At 42.2% G+C, this 15,895-nt stretch overlaps 2 protein-coding genes across 3 annotated transcripts in view; both read left to right on the top strand.

Moving 5' to 3' along the window:
• LOC122546194 (uncharacterized) overlaps positions 1-15,895 on the top strand; it is a 655,534-nt gene that overhangs the window by 317,879 nt on the left and 321,760 nt on the right. The window lies entirely within an intron of this gene.
• Positions 1-15,895, top strand: part of LOC122548380 (poly(U)-binding-splicing factor PUF60) — a 67,396-nt gene that overhangs the window by 40,807 nt on the left and 10,694 nt on the right. For both annotated transcript variants that reach the window (XM_043686951.2, XM_043686952.2), the window contains 3 exons: positions 3,377-3,590; positions 11,077-11,267; positions 15,032-15,173. In XM_043686951.2, the coding sequence (XP_043542886.1) occupies positions 3,377-3,590; positions 11,077-11,267; positions 15,032-15,173 (547 nt within the window). The remainder of the gene's footprint in view (positions 1-3,376; positions 3,591-11,076; positions 11,268-15,031; positions 15,174-15,895) is intronic.

Genomic DNA, 15,895 nt, shown 5'->3' with positions numbered 1-15,895 from the left:
AACGGAATTTTTTTTTTTGCTTTTAAAATGGTTTGTAGATAGTGGCCAGTTTAATTCCTTCAATGTTCGTTATCCCAGCAATCAAGTCAAAAATTGGATGACTCCACCAGAATTCTGATAAACACTTAATGGTGGAACATTTCTTTCATCAAAGTCAGTTCTTTTTGTTTTCTAAGCTTAGCTTTAATCCCATACAAGACATTCCAATTTCATTGATTCAGGGTGTTGAGTCAAAGGCGCATTGATATAGATCAGTACGTGCCATAGCTGCTAATAAGGTCACCTCTGCACATCAGCTGTGACAACTGGACCAGAGTCAACTGTTTATTGCTCCAGCTTAGACTTCTCAGCTGAGTTGGTAAGTAAGGCTAGGAATAGGTTATGGGATTACGAAAACTTAGTAGCTGCAATCAGTGTGGCATAAATGGAGGAACTGATGTAGTGCACAGTGAACTTTAGCACATTAGCTGCAGAGTGCTGTCCATTTGTTTACCCTGTGTGGTGTGCATGAGGGGGCGAGAGTTGCCTGTTTAAGACCAAGCTACACATCTACCTTCTTTTCTGGCAATGTCCATGTTTAATTCCAGAATTAAATAGAATTTACAAGGGGGTTCACTGTGACTTGTACCTGTTGGCTGAGTTATGCCATAAAAACCAAGGACTGACATTGTCATTGTGACAAATTGGAAGGCAGACTCACCTGAGGTGAGTGGGTCCAGTGAGTGGCTGGGATTCCCAGGAAATCCATACCGGTTATTCAGCTGGTAGGTTGAATCAGACAGAGTAGGGAGGAGGAGGTGCGTCGCAGAGCTGCTAACCAGCTTATGCGAACGTAATGTTAGATTTTGGAGGGTTAATGTGATTGGGATGGGGCAGAAAAATGAATGTATCTGGGCAACAGGTAAAGAATACCTTAGTTGAGAAGGCGATCTGAAAATGGATGCAGAATGAGAAGGGATGTGGAAAGATGAGTTTACTTCATAGGTGCCCTGTGAATAATGTTCAGCACATGGGGATATGAAGGTTTAATGTACAGTTGGGGAAATGATAATGTCTCCTCTCAGACACTAATGGCATGGTAACGATGCAGGTGAGGTTTGGTGATTGGAAGTAAAGGGGAGAAGCCCTTTTTATGGCTTTCCAATGAATCCCATCAAGATTAATGTCAGTTCCTCCAGCCTGATAGAAGCAGATTTCTGGTGACTTTGTTTAAGCTCTGGGTTGTTGCTGACTTTATAAATGCTACCGTAACCATTCCTGTTATGTGCTTAGAAACGACCTCTCTTTTCTTTGTGTCTCCTCCAAGCTTTTATGTAGAACAGGACTCGGCTGTAGACCTCTCCCTCCTCACCAGTCCGACAGCCATTCTGTTCAGAAGGATCAGCAGCTGTAAATTCCAGCATTAAGGTGCCCGCAGCCAGTGGGAACACTCGACATTCTAAGCGACTGCACCTCCAGGAGCCAGCCTGATATTTTAATTTGCCTGGGATTAGGGCGAAGGGCCAGGGTCATGGTTTCTCTCTCCTCTTCGAAATAAAAGTATTTATCTTCCCCAATAATTTTTTTTTAAATTACTTCTCGTTTGACAAGAGGTCTGTTCTTTTCATTAAGTACATGGCATCTTTTCTTGTCTTGCTCCCGCTGACTCTGAAAGCTTTTGTGTGAGGTACAAAAGAGGACATTGTGCAGGCACTGTGATGATCTTTGCATACTTGCCTCCAGTGAAATGTGTAGGCTACTGTGGGTCGCACGTTGACCTTTACTGATCAGAGAATCTACTGTTTGATAGTAGTTGAAGATCGAAGACTCCACATGGAATGTCCTAGTGGGCCCTAGCATTCCAGGCCACAGAGAGTGAAAGGAGGCAACTAACTCTGGACCCTTAGGGTCCAGGGATTACCAATCTTGGGATTCTTTGGTCTCACTTATTCATTACTTTTCCATCTGACATCTAGATGTCTTTATCTTATTCTACCACTCTCTGATGGCCTGCATTATAATCCCAAACCACCTCTGTTTCTTGGAACATTAAGCTCCTTTGTGCTTGGAGCTGTTTATTGACTTTGACAATTATCACAAGAAAATATTAGGTGAAGCTCTTGCTGACCCACGCTTCCGAAGATTTTCTCTTATTTCACATTCCACATAAATTATAAATAATTCTTCAGTGGATTAAATACTTGGAATATCCTGTTTTAGGAAACCTTTCCCAGTTCCTCCCATTCGCTTCCCTCCTTCTTAAACGTTATCTGTCAGGTTGGACACTTCACATCGATTGGAGAATGAGGGTTCTCCCACCAACATCAAATCAACTTGTAATTCCTATTTTAAACAATAAATGCTTAAAAGTTCTGAAACCAGTCTCTGATCTTTTCTTTCTCACCGCCCGTTATGTTTACTGTGATAGTTCCGGCCTGTCTCCGCAGCAGGTTGCGTTTTAGTGCTGATAGACAGTACCACACCATCATGATATCCTGCGATTGGCTGGGGGAACAAGTCAGGGCACTCCCAGTAAACATGCACAGACAACCCACTTGTATTTGATATCTGTTAAAGGGGCCTTCAGTCCATTTAAAAAGTGGTAAGTTTCGATAGCTTGCTCTCAGGTGCAGACTTCTGCCAATTGTTCTGAGTTGTACACTGCTGTGTTGGGGAGAAGTCCAGCTCGTGACATTGCATTTTCTCCCACTGCCCGGTGTCGCTGTTCCTTCTCCTGCTTACAGTGCATTCTAGGTAGGGTGGCATCACTCTGGTCTGCTTGTTCTGTAGCTGCCCTGTACAAGTCTTCCACAGGTAAGTAAATTCTGTGGAAGGTTTTGTACAGTGCAGCTGCAGTGATGTCATTCTACCTAGAATGCACTGTGAGTAGGCGTGTGAACTGCGTATATCCTTCCCTCCCCATGTCCCTATCCCCTCCCGGTGGTGAACAAACGCGAGGCTACGGGGTGGATTTCTCCGCAGCATTGCAGCGTGTGACTCAGAGCGCTTGGCAGGGGACTGTGCGTGGGAGCAGGAAATTTACTGTTTTTTAAATGAGGTGTAGTTTCCCTTTAATTAGATGTGCCAGCATGCTACATGCTCTCCTGTAAAACACACAAAGCTTTTCCATTTGAACACTCAAAGTGTTCCTGATGAGCGAGGTCTTTTTAAAAATATTAACTCAAAAATGGCCTCTTCCTAATGGGAACAGACTGTGAGGTGCCCCCAATTTCATGACTAATGGTGCCATTTGCCAATGTTTCTGGGTTACTTGCAATGTCCCGGGAAGATTTCAGGTGGCATCTCCATTCCTAGCCCGTGTTTTCCAGGAGAAGTGGCATGGTTCGTATTCATTTCTAGCTTGGTCTGTAATTGGCGGGGGTTTCTTTTGTTACAGGTTGGCAGACCGAGTAACATAGGACAAGCTCAACCAATCATAGACCAGCTTGCAGAGGAAGCCAGGGCGTTTAACAGAATTTATGTCGCGTCCGTTCACCCGGATCTGTCGGATGATGACATTAAAAGTGTGTTCGAGGCCTTTGGAAAGATTAAATCCTGCACCTTGGCCCGAGACCCCACAACGGGGAAGCATAAAGGATATGGATTCATTGGTGAGTGTTCTGTTGGTAATACTGGTTTTGTGATGGTATTGCGGAAAAAGGGAGGCACACACATTTTACAAAATTAAAATCAAAGGCCTGGCAGGTAGCTAAGATTAAATTAGACAGAATGGTGTTATCTTTCATCTCAGGGATTTGGCAATCACTCCAACCCAGGTAGATGGAGTGAAGGACTACTCTCCGCTTTCTGTAAATCCTGAACAATGAGTTTCAACACTCTGCACAATTTCTTTTTGTCATTTGATCCTCCTGTTTTCCTCTTTCCTCCTCTCCTGCTGCAAAGCATCCTGGCCTCTAAATTTGGTCAGAGTGCCACTTGCCTAGCATTGGTAGGCTGCTAGGACCAATAACATCAGAATTGGAAGAAATATCCTGATGCACTAGAAGTGACCGGAAGAAAAAGCTCATTGCTAGAATCCAAGGACAAGTCATATGCTTCATCTCAACCACTGCTAATGCCAGAACTGGGAGCAAAGTGGAAAAGTATTCATTCCTTAGCACCATCATCCCTTCTTTCCTCCTCCATTTAGTTGCTGCTGCTGCTAGTGCAGCTTCAAGTATAAATCTCTGCACATTCATGAGAGCTGACAAGTGCACTTGTCAGGAAAGGTTATATATGCAAAAGACACTTCAATGTCCTGGGCACTGCCACGGTTGCAGATACACTGCATTTTTAATGTTTGGCTTTTCACTGTAACTCACTTATCCGAGACTTGTGCCATCTCTGTCACGTTGAATTTCTGGATCTGGATGCTCTTCATCTATGCTGTCCACCACAAAGTTGCACATAAGCAGCCTTTTGTCCTCAAGACTGACATTGTTGGGCATTCTGTCTTGACCTTGATGTACGCTGTACTGCTACCTGCTAGCTACTATATAGTGTTCAGTCTATGTGCCATATTTAAATGGACATCTTGTAAATGAGAATAATGAAAAGCACTGGTGACTTTTGCTCTGTGGCTCTCAAAAAGCTTTCCATACCTGCTTGTTCAGCTCAGTTTGTGTTTGAGTTTAATGTAGAGAAATTATCCTGATAGAGATCGATTGTTGTGATTAGTCAACAATCTTAGAATCATTAGAACTCAGCGAATGCTCCAAATTGAACGAGGTGAGCAATGATTTTGTTTTTATTAACACGCCAGCAAAATGTGGAACTGGAAGGGATTTGAGGCCTAATGTAGAGGCAGAGTAGGCCCTGGCAGTTAATTACATCTAAAAAACTAGTTGGCATAGGCACTTTATATTGATATTTGATGGTTCACCTGCTAAGTCTTCTGTTATGTTTATCTGCCAGTTAGTTCTGTTTTAAATTGGTTGCACTGTGTCGTAGTAGAAAGCAGAACTTGGGGAAACATTTGACGTGAGCTTGGGTTTATGAATTTTATGGGTAGATGGTGGAAGATGAGTGATATTTGGGTATATTTAATTGGAGCCATTAACTGAACTGTAATGAACTTTTACTAATTTTTTTCTTTATTTATTTTGAATGACTTGTCATTGATGTAGACGCCATGGTGGTGTGACTTAAAAGCTTTTAACTGTATTTTTCATATAAAAGTACACGTGATAAATTTCTATTAATTTTTGGGTATGGGAATGGTGGGTTGTTGGTGGTATTCGAATATTGTCAAGTAATTTAATATATGGGTTGAGAAAAGAATCAGATTTGTGTAGGGTCAGATGAAGATGTGGTTTTATTATTTTGGTACATATTGGGGAGCTTTGGAGTTGTAAAGTACATTATTTCACTGATTTACTGCTTTGATCAAATAGAATTCTTGGATATGACAAAGGATTTTGACTTTTAATGAGAAGTGCTTTTACTAGACAGGTTTTTGGTATTCTGTAGGAGTCTATACAAGAAATAGTCTTATTTAATGATTGAGCTTGGTTGTTACTTGTGTAGGAACATAGTGCTAATGCAGCTGATGGTTGATTGGGAAAACCAGGCAAATTTGGCTGATTTCCCGGATTCCACTATCAACTGTGTTTGGCATTGTTCATTTAAAGCTAGTTACAATACATATGGTACACAGTTTCTCACCGTTCTGACCTATCCATTGGTGGTACAGCATTGAGTCTATATATGAAGGTAAACAACTAAACGTAACTTCACCGGTTCAGAGCCCTGAATGCTTACTGCATGCCCAGCTAGGGCTGGTATTATCTTACAGACTTAGCAAGAACCATGTGGTTGATTGTGTAGGTCCTTCAGGTCCCTACAGTTAACCTGTGATTAGTCAATCATCTGTCAATGCCATGGACTTACTTTGTACTTACGGTTTAGTATTGGTTTATATAGCTGCCACAGAGTTTATATACTTTCAGTCTCTGCTGCCTGATTTCTGTCAAGAATTAAACAAGACCATGATCTTTATCTTCATTTGGTACAACTGTAGTTGCCAATGATTGGATGAACAATGACCATATGTTTACCGAAAACTCATTTGGACAGTAGCTGCTATAATTGCTTAGTGTATTTAACAGTGTAACTCACCGTAAAAAATGTGAGTGCATCATGTGGTTGGTCACAGTATGGGCACATTCCAAACCTCATCGAACATGAGACTCAACTACCATTAAAGGTAAGGAGCAAATCCACAAAAGCAAATTTCTTTTTCTCAACTCTGGTGAATAAGTAATGTCATCAGCAAATGCCAACTTCAGCCTCTCTTTCTTCATACGTTCCTCCACTTGCACCTATGTTTGACATTTTGATTGAAACTACTGGAATTAGTGTATTCAGATATTTTGATCACTCTAGGAACGTACTACTTGCTCCAGTTGTCATCAGTTATTTGTACAGCCATATGAATGACTTACTAATTTATTTGGGCTGAAGGGTGTCATTTACATGTTTGGAACTTGTGAACCATGAGAGAGAATGGTTTCAAACAGCATGGTGAAATGTCACAAGCTTAGCCTAGAGCGGGAACCTACAGTTAAAGGGAAATGTGAAAGACCAATGTACTATTGAAGAAGTAATTCTGAAGTAATATTGACGATAGGCGCAGTTCCTGAGTAATGACGAATGAATGACTTGATCAGAAGGTCTTGTTGATTGTAGTGCTTTGCAGACCCGCAAAATGACATTTGGAAGGAGCCACTTGCTAGTTTGCTGATTGCTCAAGATGGTGAGTACAGAACAGCAGTGATCTGCAGTCAGAATGGAAAATGGTGTCTCAGTTGGTTTAGAAATGGCAAAAGGAGTGGTCGAAGCACCATAAAAATATTGTTTACTGAGTGATGTGTGGATTCAGGATGGCTAACCACTGTCCAATAACTGAAAGGGGGATTTGTTGACTGTAACAATATTCCAGATCCTGTTCCACACTTCCAAGATAGTGCAGCCTCTACTGTGATATAAGAAAGGTTTTGTTGTAATTTTTACTTTGACTCAGATTCCATCAATGAATTACAATGAGAGTTACTAAAAGTCCTGATTGCGATATGATGCTGAAAATTCCCATGCCCCAAGATGAGCTCTGATTCCAATCTTGAGGGACAGCTGGTAACACTTGGCACTTTCTTCGAGAAACCAGCTGTTGTATTTCCTACTAGATGGATAAACATGGCAGCTGCATCTTCCAGTCAGTTGTTTTGACTTTCAATTTATACAGCACTTCCTGCTGATACTTCCAGATCTTGGGCAGATTGTTGTTGCCACTGCTTCTGACTCTATCCTGGTCACTGAGGATATCTTCACAGATCGCCCAAAGGCCCATACAAACCTTTAACGACAAAGTGATGATAGCACTTCCAGCTCACCGAGGGTCCTTGTGGATTAGTATGATTGCTTTCCTGTTTGACCAGTACTGTGAGCATCACCAGCTATCTTACTGGCGACTCTCAACTGCTGAGTAACAACAGGAGAGGGAAACATTTTCCACGTGGAGCTGAAAAGACTGCATGATTCATTTCTTGAAGAATTTTGATGAAAACATAACATATTGCAATGAGGAGCAACAGTGCAAGGAGACCTCCGGAAAAGACAAGGAAGTGTGCCAGGGGGCAACAGATCTCACCATGAGGGTAGTAAACAAGATAATGGAAAGTTGAACAAAGGTGAGAAAGAGAGAGGTAAGAGTGACTCTTGTGATTTATTTGTAATAGAGTGCACTTGAGCATTGTCTGAATTTTGTACATTTTCCCTGGAGTTAGAGGCTTGCAGGTACAGCCAGTCATTTATCCAGGAATGGGAAAGGAGAAATTTAATTGGAAGTCTGTAATACAGTTCAAATTCTTTTAAGTTTTCAATTGAATGTGAATGTGTCTGAGCCACTCATTACTGCTGCTAAGTTATAAGCATGAATGCCTGTCCATGTTGGTTTGAATGGAATTCAGATTTGATGTCTATGAAATTGGATAACCAACAAGCGATTGAATATTCACAACTCCCTCTTTCATTCCCTTCTTTATCTGACTCCTTCATTGACCCCACTCTCCACTACTCCGCCCATTACACCTCTCAAAATAGAAGCAGGAGTAGACCATTCACGCTAATGAGTCTCCCCTGCCATTCAAATGGCTGAGCTTCCTCATTTGACGTTCCTGTTCACTGCCAGTATCCATTGATTTGCTGAGAACCAACAACCTGCTTGTCCTAGCTTCAAATATGTTCCAATAGTGCAGCACCTGCAGCCCTCAAGGGTAGAGAATTCCAAGTCTTCAAAACCCTAAGAGTGAAGAACCCTTAGACATGATACAAAAGTTGGGTGGTAAATAGCAGAAGGATACAGATTACAGGAGGAGATAGAGAGGCTGATCAGTGGCAAATGGAATTCATTCCGGATAAATGAGGTGATGCACTTGTGCAGGACAAACAAAACAAGGGAATACGTGATCAACAGTAGGACCCTGGGAAGCACTGAGGATCGGGGGACCTTCAAGTATGTGCATCGGTCCCTTAAGGAATCGGGGCAGGTGGATAAAGGGAAGGAGGCAATTGGGATAGTTGAGTTGAGTTGAGTTGAATTAAATTTATTGTCTCGTGTACCGAGGCACAGTGAAAAGCTTTGTCTTGAAAGCAATACAGGCATATCGTGGAGTTAAATAGCATAGATAAGTAAATAATAGGTAAGCAATGGCAAAATAAAAATAGTTGCCTTTATTGTCTGAGGCATAGAATTTAAGAGCAGGGAGGTGATGCTGGAACTAAAACATTGGTTAAGCCACAGTGAGAGTACAGTGTGCAGTTCTGGAATCCAAATCATGGGAGGGATGTGCGTGCACAGGAGAGGGTGCTCAGGAGATTTACCACTATGTTGCCTGGGCTGGAGAGTTTCAATTATGAGGAGAGATTGGACTGTGGGGTTGTTTTCCTTGGAGCAGAGGAGTTTAAAAGGGGACATGACTGAGATGTATAAGTTTGAGAGAGCATGGACAGGAAAGTCTGGAAGAAATGTCCCCCCTTGCTGGAGAGATCAATAATTGGAGCATTGATGTAAGGGAAGGGGATCAAAGGTTTAGAAAAACATGTGAGGAAAGGTTTGTTTTCACCAAGAGGGTGGTGGGAATCTGGAATTTATTGCCTGTAAGTGTGGTAGAAGCAAAAACACTCATAATATTTGAGACTTACCAAGATGTACATTTGTGATGCCAAAGCACGTGAGTGCACTTAAGTCGTCATTGGACAAACATATGGACGTACATGGAATAGTGTAGGTTAGATGGGCTTCAGATTGGTATGGCAGGTCGGCACAACATCGAGGGCCGAAGGGCCTGTACTGCACAGTTATGTTTTATGATATGAGCTGACTCCTAGAAAATTAGATTAGAAAGTTAGGCGGTAGCAATTGATCAGTGCAGACCTGATCGGCCGAAGAGCCCTTTTCTGTGCTGTAGACCTCTATCACTGTTAGCACATCTCCTGATGTCAGCCTTTGACGAATCCCTTATCCTTAGACTGTGCCCATCTGTTCTAGATTTCCTGGCTAGGAGAGAGTACCCCATGTCTACACTGTCAAGCCCCTTGAGAATCTTGTGCTTTATGATGTTATCTCTCATTTCACCAGAGAATAACGGCCCAGTTTTTCCTCCGCATGATGGCTCAGTAGATAGCATGCTACCTCTGTGACCTGAATTTGATTCCAACCTTGAGTGATTGTCTGTGTAGAGTTTGTTCTCCCCATGTCTGTGTGGGTTTGCTCCAGATGCACCAATTTCCTCACACAATCCAAAGATTAGGTTAGGTGGATTGTCTATGGTAAACGTAAGGTTACAGAGAGAGGTAGGAGGCTGGGTTTGGAAGGTTGGTGCAGACTCAATGGGCCAAATGGCCTCTTTCTGCACTATGGGTAGTCTATGATTCTAATTTACTCAGTATCTCATCAGAGGGCAACTCTCTCACCCCAGAAACTAATCGAGAGAATTTGTGCTACACTGTCTCCAAGAAGTCTATACTATTTTTCCTAAATATGGAGACCAAAGCTGCACACTATTCCAGACGTGGCCACGCCAAAATACTAAAAGGTTTCTTTTTTCTTATGCTCCTGTCCCCTTGAAGTGACGTTTAACATGACATTTGTCTTCACAATTGCTTGCTGCATGCCAATTTTGTGTTCCTTGATTGGGTTTGCTGAAATCCCTCAACATTTACAAATTACACCCCTCCAAACATATTCTACTTTCTATTAGCACCAAAGCTGTCTACTACCTCTGTCATCCTCCTCTGTGCTCTTCATGCTCGTTGACAGTCCCCTTCCTACCTTGCTCCTGGTATATGAGTGTATCTGACAAAGACTGGTAGGTACGCCATTGAGGTTGGTGGTGAATCAGTGTTTAAATACATCTGAGTGATTTATTCAGCAGTCTCGGGGAAGGATTAAGAATAAGCTTCGTTGTTGTGGGCCTGCAGTCACTAGACAGGATAAGGACAAAGGACAACAGATTTCATTCCCTAAAGCACATTAGTGAACCAGAGAGATTTTATAACAGTTTGGTAGTTTATGGCTACCATTATTTAAGCTCTCTTTTATGCCGGACATTCCAATAAGTTAAATTTAAATTCCCCAGCTGCCTTGTTGGGATTATAGTTCAGATCATTAGAGTAGGCCTGTGAATTACTAATGTGTAGCATAACCAATAAACTACCAAACACTTTAAATTTCATTCACCTTCCTCCTTTCTTTATTTCATTTATTCCTTGCACTACTTTGTTCCATATAGCCCACTACTGAACCCATTTGTGGTTGCTCCTTGAGAGCAGGTGGTGTGATGTAGGGGAGCTCAGTGAGAGGCTTGGACTACGGACAAAGAGTCCACCGGGCATCGTGGAGTTTCCATAAATGATCAGGGCTGGCCTTCTGTATGATCATGTGACCGTATGCAGGAATGCTGGGATGTGGCTGTGTGATCTACTGTAACCTAGTGTGTGTGGGAATGGTGGGATCTGACTCTGATCGTCTGACCCAGTTTAAGGTGCTTCATCTGTGACCTTCCTGTTCATATAAACACTAAACCTATTTGCTTTGTGCAGAATATGAGAAGGCTCAATCTTCACAAGATGCAGTGTCTTCCATGAACCTGTTTGACCTTGGTGGCCAGTTCCTCCGTGTTGGGAAAGCGGTGACTCCCCCGATGCCTTTGATGACACCTGCAGCCCCTGGTGGATTGCCCCCTGCAGCAGCAGTGGCAGCAGCTGCAGCAACAGCCAAGATCACAGCTCAGGTGGGTATGGGCACTTTCAGTCATACCAGTCAGAACCTGACAACCTTCTGTTGGCAAACTTTATGCTGCCATATCTGTTCATGCCATGACTACTGGAACCTGTGCCAATGCTAAAACCTCCAGTCCCTGCTAAAGGGCATACACAAGAAATTAAACAAAACTATTTTGCCATGCCTCCTAGCTAATGATTGAATGACACGCTGATAATTCTTAGAATGACTCCTCGAATGTGTAGTCAGGCTACAGGCTTTGTATACAACTCTGAAAGTGCAAAATGATTTGCAAGTATCAACCAAGGGTGAGACTCACTGAGGGAGCATTTCACTACTGGAGCTGCCTCTTCCAGATGTGATGCCCTGTCTGCTGGTTGGGGTGCTGGTGGCCTAGAATGTTTCTCCAGTGACCCAGGTTCGATTCCCACCACGGCACATGGTAGAATTTGAATTAAATAAAAATGTCTGGAATTGAGAGTCTAATGATGACCATGAACCCATTGATTGTCAGAAAACCCCATCTGATTCATTAATTTCCATTAGGGACGAAAGTTGCTATCCTTACCTTTGACTCCAGACCCACAATGTGGTTGACTCTTAAATGCCCTCTAGGGAATTGGGAACAGCAATAAATGCTGACCTAGCCACCTATGCCTCATACCAGTAATTAATAAAAAGAAAAATCAGCATTCTGGAGTTATCTTTGATAAGAAGCTGAATTGGACTAGCCATACAAAAGTAGGTCAGAGACTAGGAATCCTGTAATGTGTATCTCGCCTCTTAACCTGTCTAATGTCTTTAAGATGCAAGTTAGAAATGTGATGGAAAACTCCACACTTACCTGGATGGGTAGACCTCAAGTCCACATAGAGTCATAAGAATTATAGTGATGTACAGCATGGAAATAGACCCTTCAGTCCAACTCGCCCATGTTGACCAGATATCCCAACCCAATCTAGTCCGACCTGCCAGCACCCAGCCCATGTCCCTCCAAACCCTTCCTATTCATGTACCCATCCAGATCCCTTTGAAATTTTGCAATTGTACCAGCCTCCACCACTTCCTCTTGCAGCTCATTCCATACACATATCACCATCTGCATTGAAAAAGTTGCCCCTTACGTCTCTTTTATGTCTTTCCCCCTCACCCTAAACCTATGCTCTCTAGTCTGGACTCACCCACGCCAGGGAAGAGACTTTATCCATTTATCCTATCTCTGCCCCTCATTTTATAAACCTTGATAAGGTCACCCCTCAACCTCCGATACTTGAGGGAAAACAGCCCCAACCTATTCAATCTCCCCCTATAGCTCAAATCCTCCAACCCTGGCAGTATCCTTGTAAATCTAGAAAGGAGACCAGAATTGCGTATACTATTCCAAAAGTGACCTAAGCAATGTCCTGTACAGCGCAACATGGCCTCCCAACTCCTGTACTCAATATGCTGACCAATAAAGGAAGTCATACCAAACGCATTCTTCAATGTTTCATCTACCTGTGACTATTAGGATAGTGAAGGAGGTGTTTGGTATGCTTTCCTTTATTGGTCAGAATATTGAATACAGGAGTTGGGAGGTCATGTTGTCTTCAGCTAAACCTGTTGACCATTTACTCCCTTCTTAGTCCAGAAGCTATTTGCCCTGGCTTAAAAACGTTCAGTGACCCTGTCCCTATTGCACTCTGAGAAGAGAATTCTAAAGGTTAATGATCCTCTGAGAGAATAAAATCCTCCTCCTCTTTGTCTTAAATAGGAATCACCTTATTTTAATGTTTTCCTCCTAATTCTGGTGTCTCACAAGGGAACCATCTTCTCAGTATCTACCCTCTCAAGTCACCTAGAATCTTGTAATTCTGAATAAGATTACCTCTTCTTCTAAACTGAAACAAATACAACCCCATCTCTCCTCCTTCATATCTATCAACTAATTTATCAGTGAATCATCTTTGTACCGTTTCTAACACATTTAGAATCCTTCCATGGAAGAATAAAGAAAAATCATTTGGAAACAAATTATCATGACCATTTAGCATGGATTTCAAAAGGGAATATCTTATTTGATAAATGTAATAAATGTATTTAAAAAGATAATATAGTAAACAATTAAAATACAGCAGATGCAGTTTAATTGGATTTTCAAAGGGCCTTTTGATAAGGTGCTTTATAACAGACCAAGATGGGAGCCAGTCTCTGGAAGCAAGGGATAGTTATTCAGAGAGACAGAGGGTACAAAGTGACATTCCATAAGGATAGTTGCCGGGACCACTGCTGTATGCAATTTATACCCTAATGATTTTAGCTTTTGAGCCAAAACACAATTCCAAATTTGTGGATGACTCCACATTAGGGGAAGGACAATACTGAAGAAGGTTGCAGTAAATTACAGGTGAATGCTACTAAATCTGCAGAATAGAGAAAAGTTGGTAAATTAAGTTTCACGCAAGTGAGTGAGTGGTTCAGATCCTATACCTATATGTTGCCATCTCTGAGCATAGAGAATTTTCTCAAGATAACCTGGTAGTGGTGTTCATTTTGGTAGAACAAATTGGGATGTCATTGATTATTTGGAAGATGCAAATCCAGGAGATATAGAGGAACAGATGGAAATACACCAATCACTGCAGGATCATAAAGCATAGCAAGCACTGTTTTATTTCTAGATGAGTAACTATAGTGCAATTAATTTGACCAGAATTTGGAGTAGTCCTTATCATTCTCGTCCCCATGCTGGAAAAGGATACAGAAGCACTACAGCGGATGCAGAGAAAATTCCTAAGGACAATAGCAAGGAAGAATTAATAGTGCGTTTCTTATCTCCAAAAAAGGCTCAGGGATGTCTGGTCTGTAAAATGAAAGATTTTGGTCACATGGATGCAGAGAGAATGTTTCCTTTTGTGGGGAGAAATAGATCATAACTAGAGACCATCAGACGAAGATCAGCACTGAGGAATCCAGTTGGCAATTCAGAACAAAACACCTCTCCCTTATGCAGCATGGTGAGCGTGTGGAATGCATTACTGTAGGAATGATTGAAGCAGATAGGAGCAGTACATTTAAGGAAAAACTAGATAAGCAGCTGAGGGAGAAGGACAATAGAGGATTACTCTGATAGATGGTCAAAGGTGAGAGTGGAGTATAAACACTGACATCATCAGGTTGGGCTGAAAGAGTATTTGGCACAAGCCAATGTGATTACCTTGTCATCAAAAAGGGACCAGTTATAATGAACTAGTTTCAGTACTGACCAGTTCAAGAATAAAAACATTGATTGCAGTTCATGTTCTTGAAGCACCCTGTGACAGGGACTGACTTGCAGCATCCACGTGTGTAATAACTGTCAACCGTTGCCATGACGGGACCCCAAAAACCGGCTGCCCAGAGTGCTCTCTCCAGTTTACATTGCAGCTTATCTTTGAACTCATTCCGCATCATCTAAACAGTTCAAGCACAAAACATTTGGGGAATAAAAGGTGCCCTGAGGCTGAAGGGTTGTTGAGCAGATTGCTGCTCTCCTGCTGTGGGAGAGAAGACTACCTATTGGATGCAGTTGTAATATTGCATATACATTGAACTTCTGAACCATGTTTATAATCGGGATGTTTTTATCTGTTTCTTTCCTCCTCCTGTTTGTAACCTTTAGGGTTGGGGGGAGTTAAACTTGTTACTTCTGCACTAATGGAATACTACAAATTTGAACTTTTGGTAAGTGTGACTTGTAAACTATTTGAGAATGTCTTTGCACTCGCCTAACCTTGCCTATTTTTCTTGCTGCAGGAAGCAGTTGCAGGAGCAGCTGTACTTGGTGTAAGTGGTCTCTCTGCACCAGGTCTGGTCACTCCAGCACTGACCCTTGCACAGCCACTCGGAGCGTTACCACAGGCTGTCATGGCAGCACAAGCCCCAGGAGTTATAACAGGTCAGTAACTCATTGAGGTTCGCACAGTCTCTAATAGAACAGTGGGGGCCATTCAAAAATGAGCTGGGGAGAGTATAGGTCCAACAGGGTGAAAGGTAGGAGCAGTAAGTTCAGAGAAACATGATTCTCTAGGACAATTCAAGAATGGATGAGGACGAAGAGAAAGGCTGTTAGCAAATCCAAAAGGAGTAATTCAGCTGTGGCTGTAGAGGAATGTGAGAAGTGCAAGAGGGAATACATTAAAGGGAAGAGGTTAACCAGGGAAAGAATACAGTCCATTAGGGATCAAGGGGGCAACCTATATGTGAAAGTGCAGGATATTTGAAGGGTGTTAAATGAATACTTCAGTCTTCACTCTGGAAAAGTATGGAATTCAGGAAAAGGAACTATGCGGAACTTGCACAGTTTGACTTAGGAAATGGGAAAGTACTGGAAGCACACTCGGGCTTAAAAATATGGACAAGTTCCGTGGCCCAGATGAATTGCATCCCAGGCTGCTTTGGGAGGCGAGGCCGGAAATTGCAGAGGACCTGATAAAATTTTTAATTCCTCTCTGGCCATGGGGGAAGTATCAAATGGTTAATGTGGTTCCACTTTTTAAGAAGGGTGTAGTGTTGAACCAGGAAATTACAGACTGAGAGTCAAGGAGTGAATTAATACCCACTTAAAAAGGCATAGAGAATTAGGGATAGTCATCATGGCTTTGTCAGAGGGAAGTCAGA

This window comes from Chiloscyllium plagiosum, unplaced genomic scaffold (genome assembly GCF_037043375.1).
Source record: "Chiloscyllium plagiosum isolate Xiang-an unplaced genomic scaffold, Cpla_swu_hap1 HiC_scaffold_5, whole genome shotgun sequence".
Lineage (NCBI taxonomy): Eukaryota > Metazoa > Chordata > Chondrichthyes > Orectolobiformes > Hemiscylliidae > Chiloscyllium > Chiloscyllium plagiosum.
The sequence above is the reverse complement of the archived record's forward strand: the minus strand, read 5'-3'. Positions and strand labels throughout refer to the sequence as shown.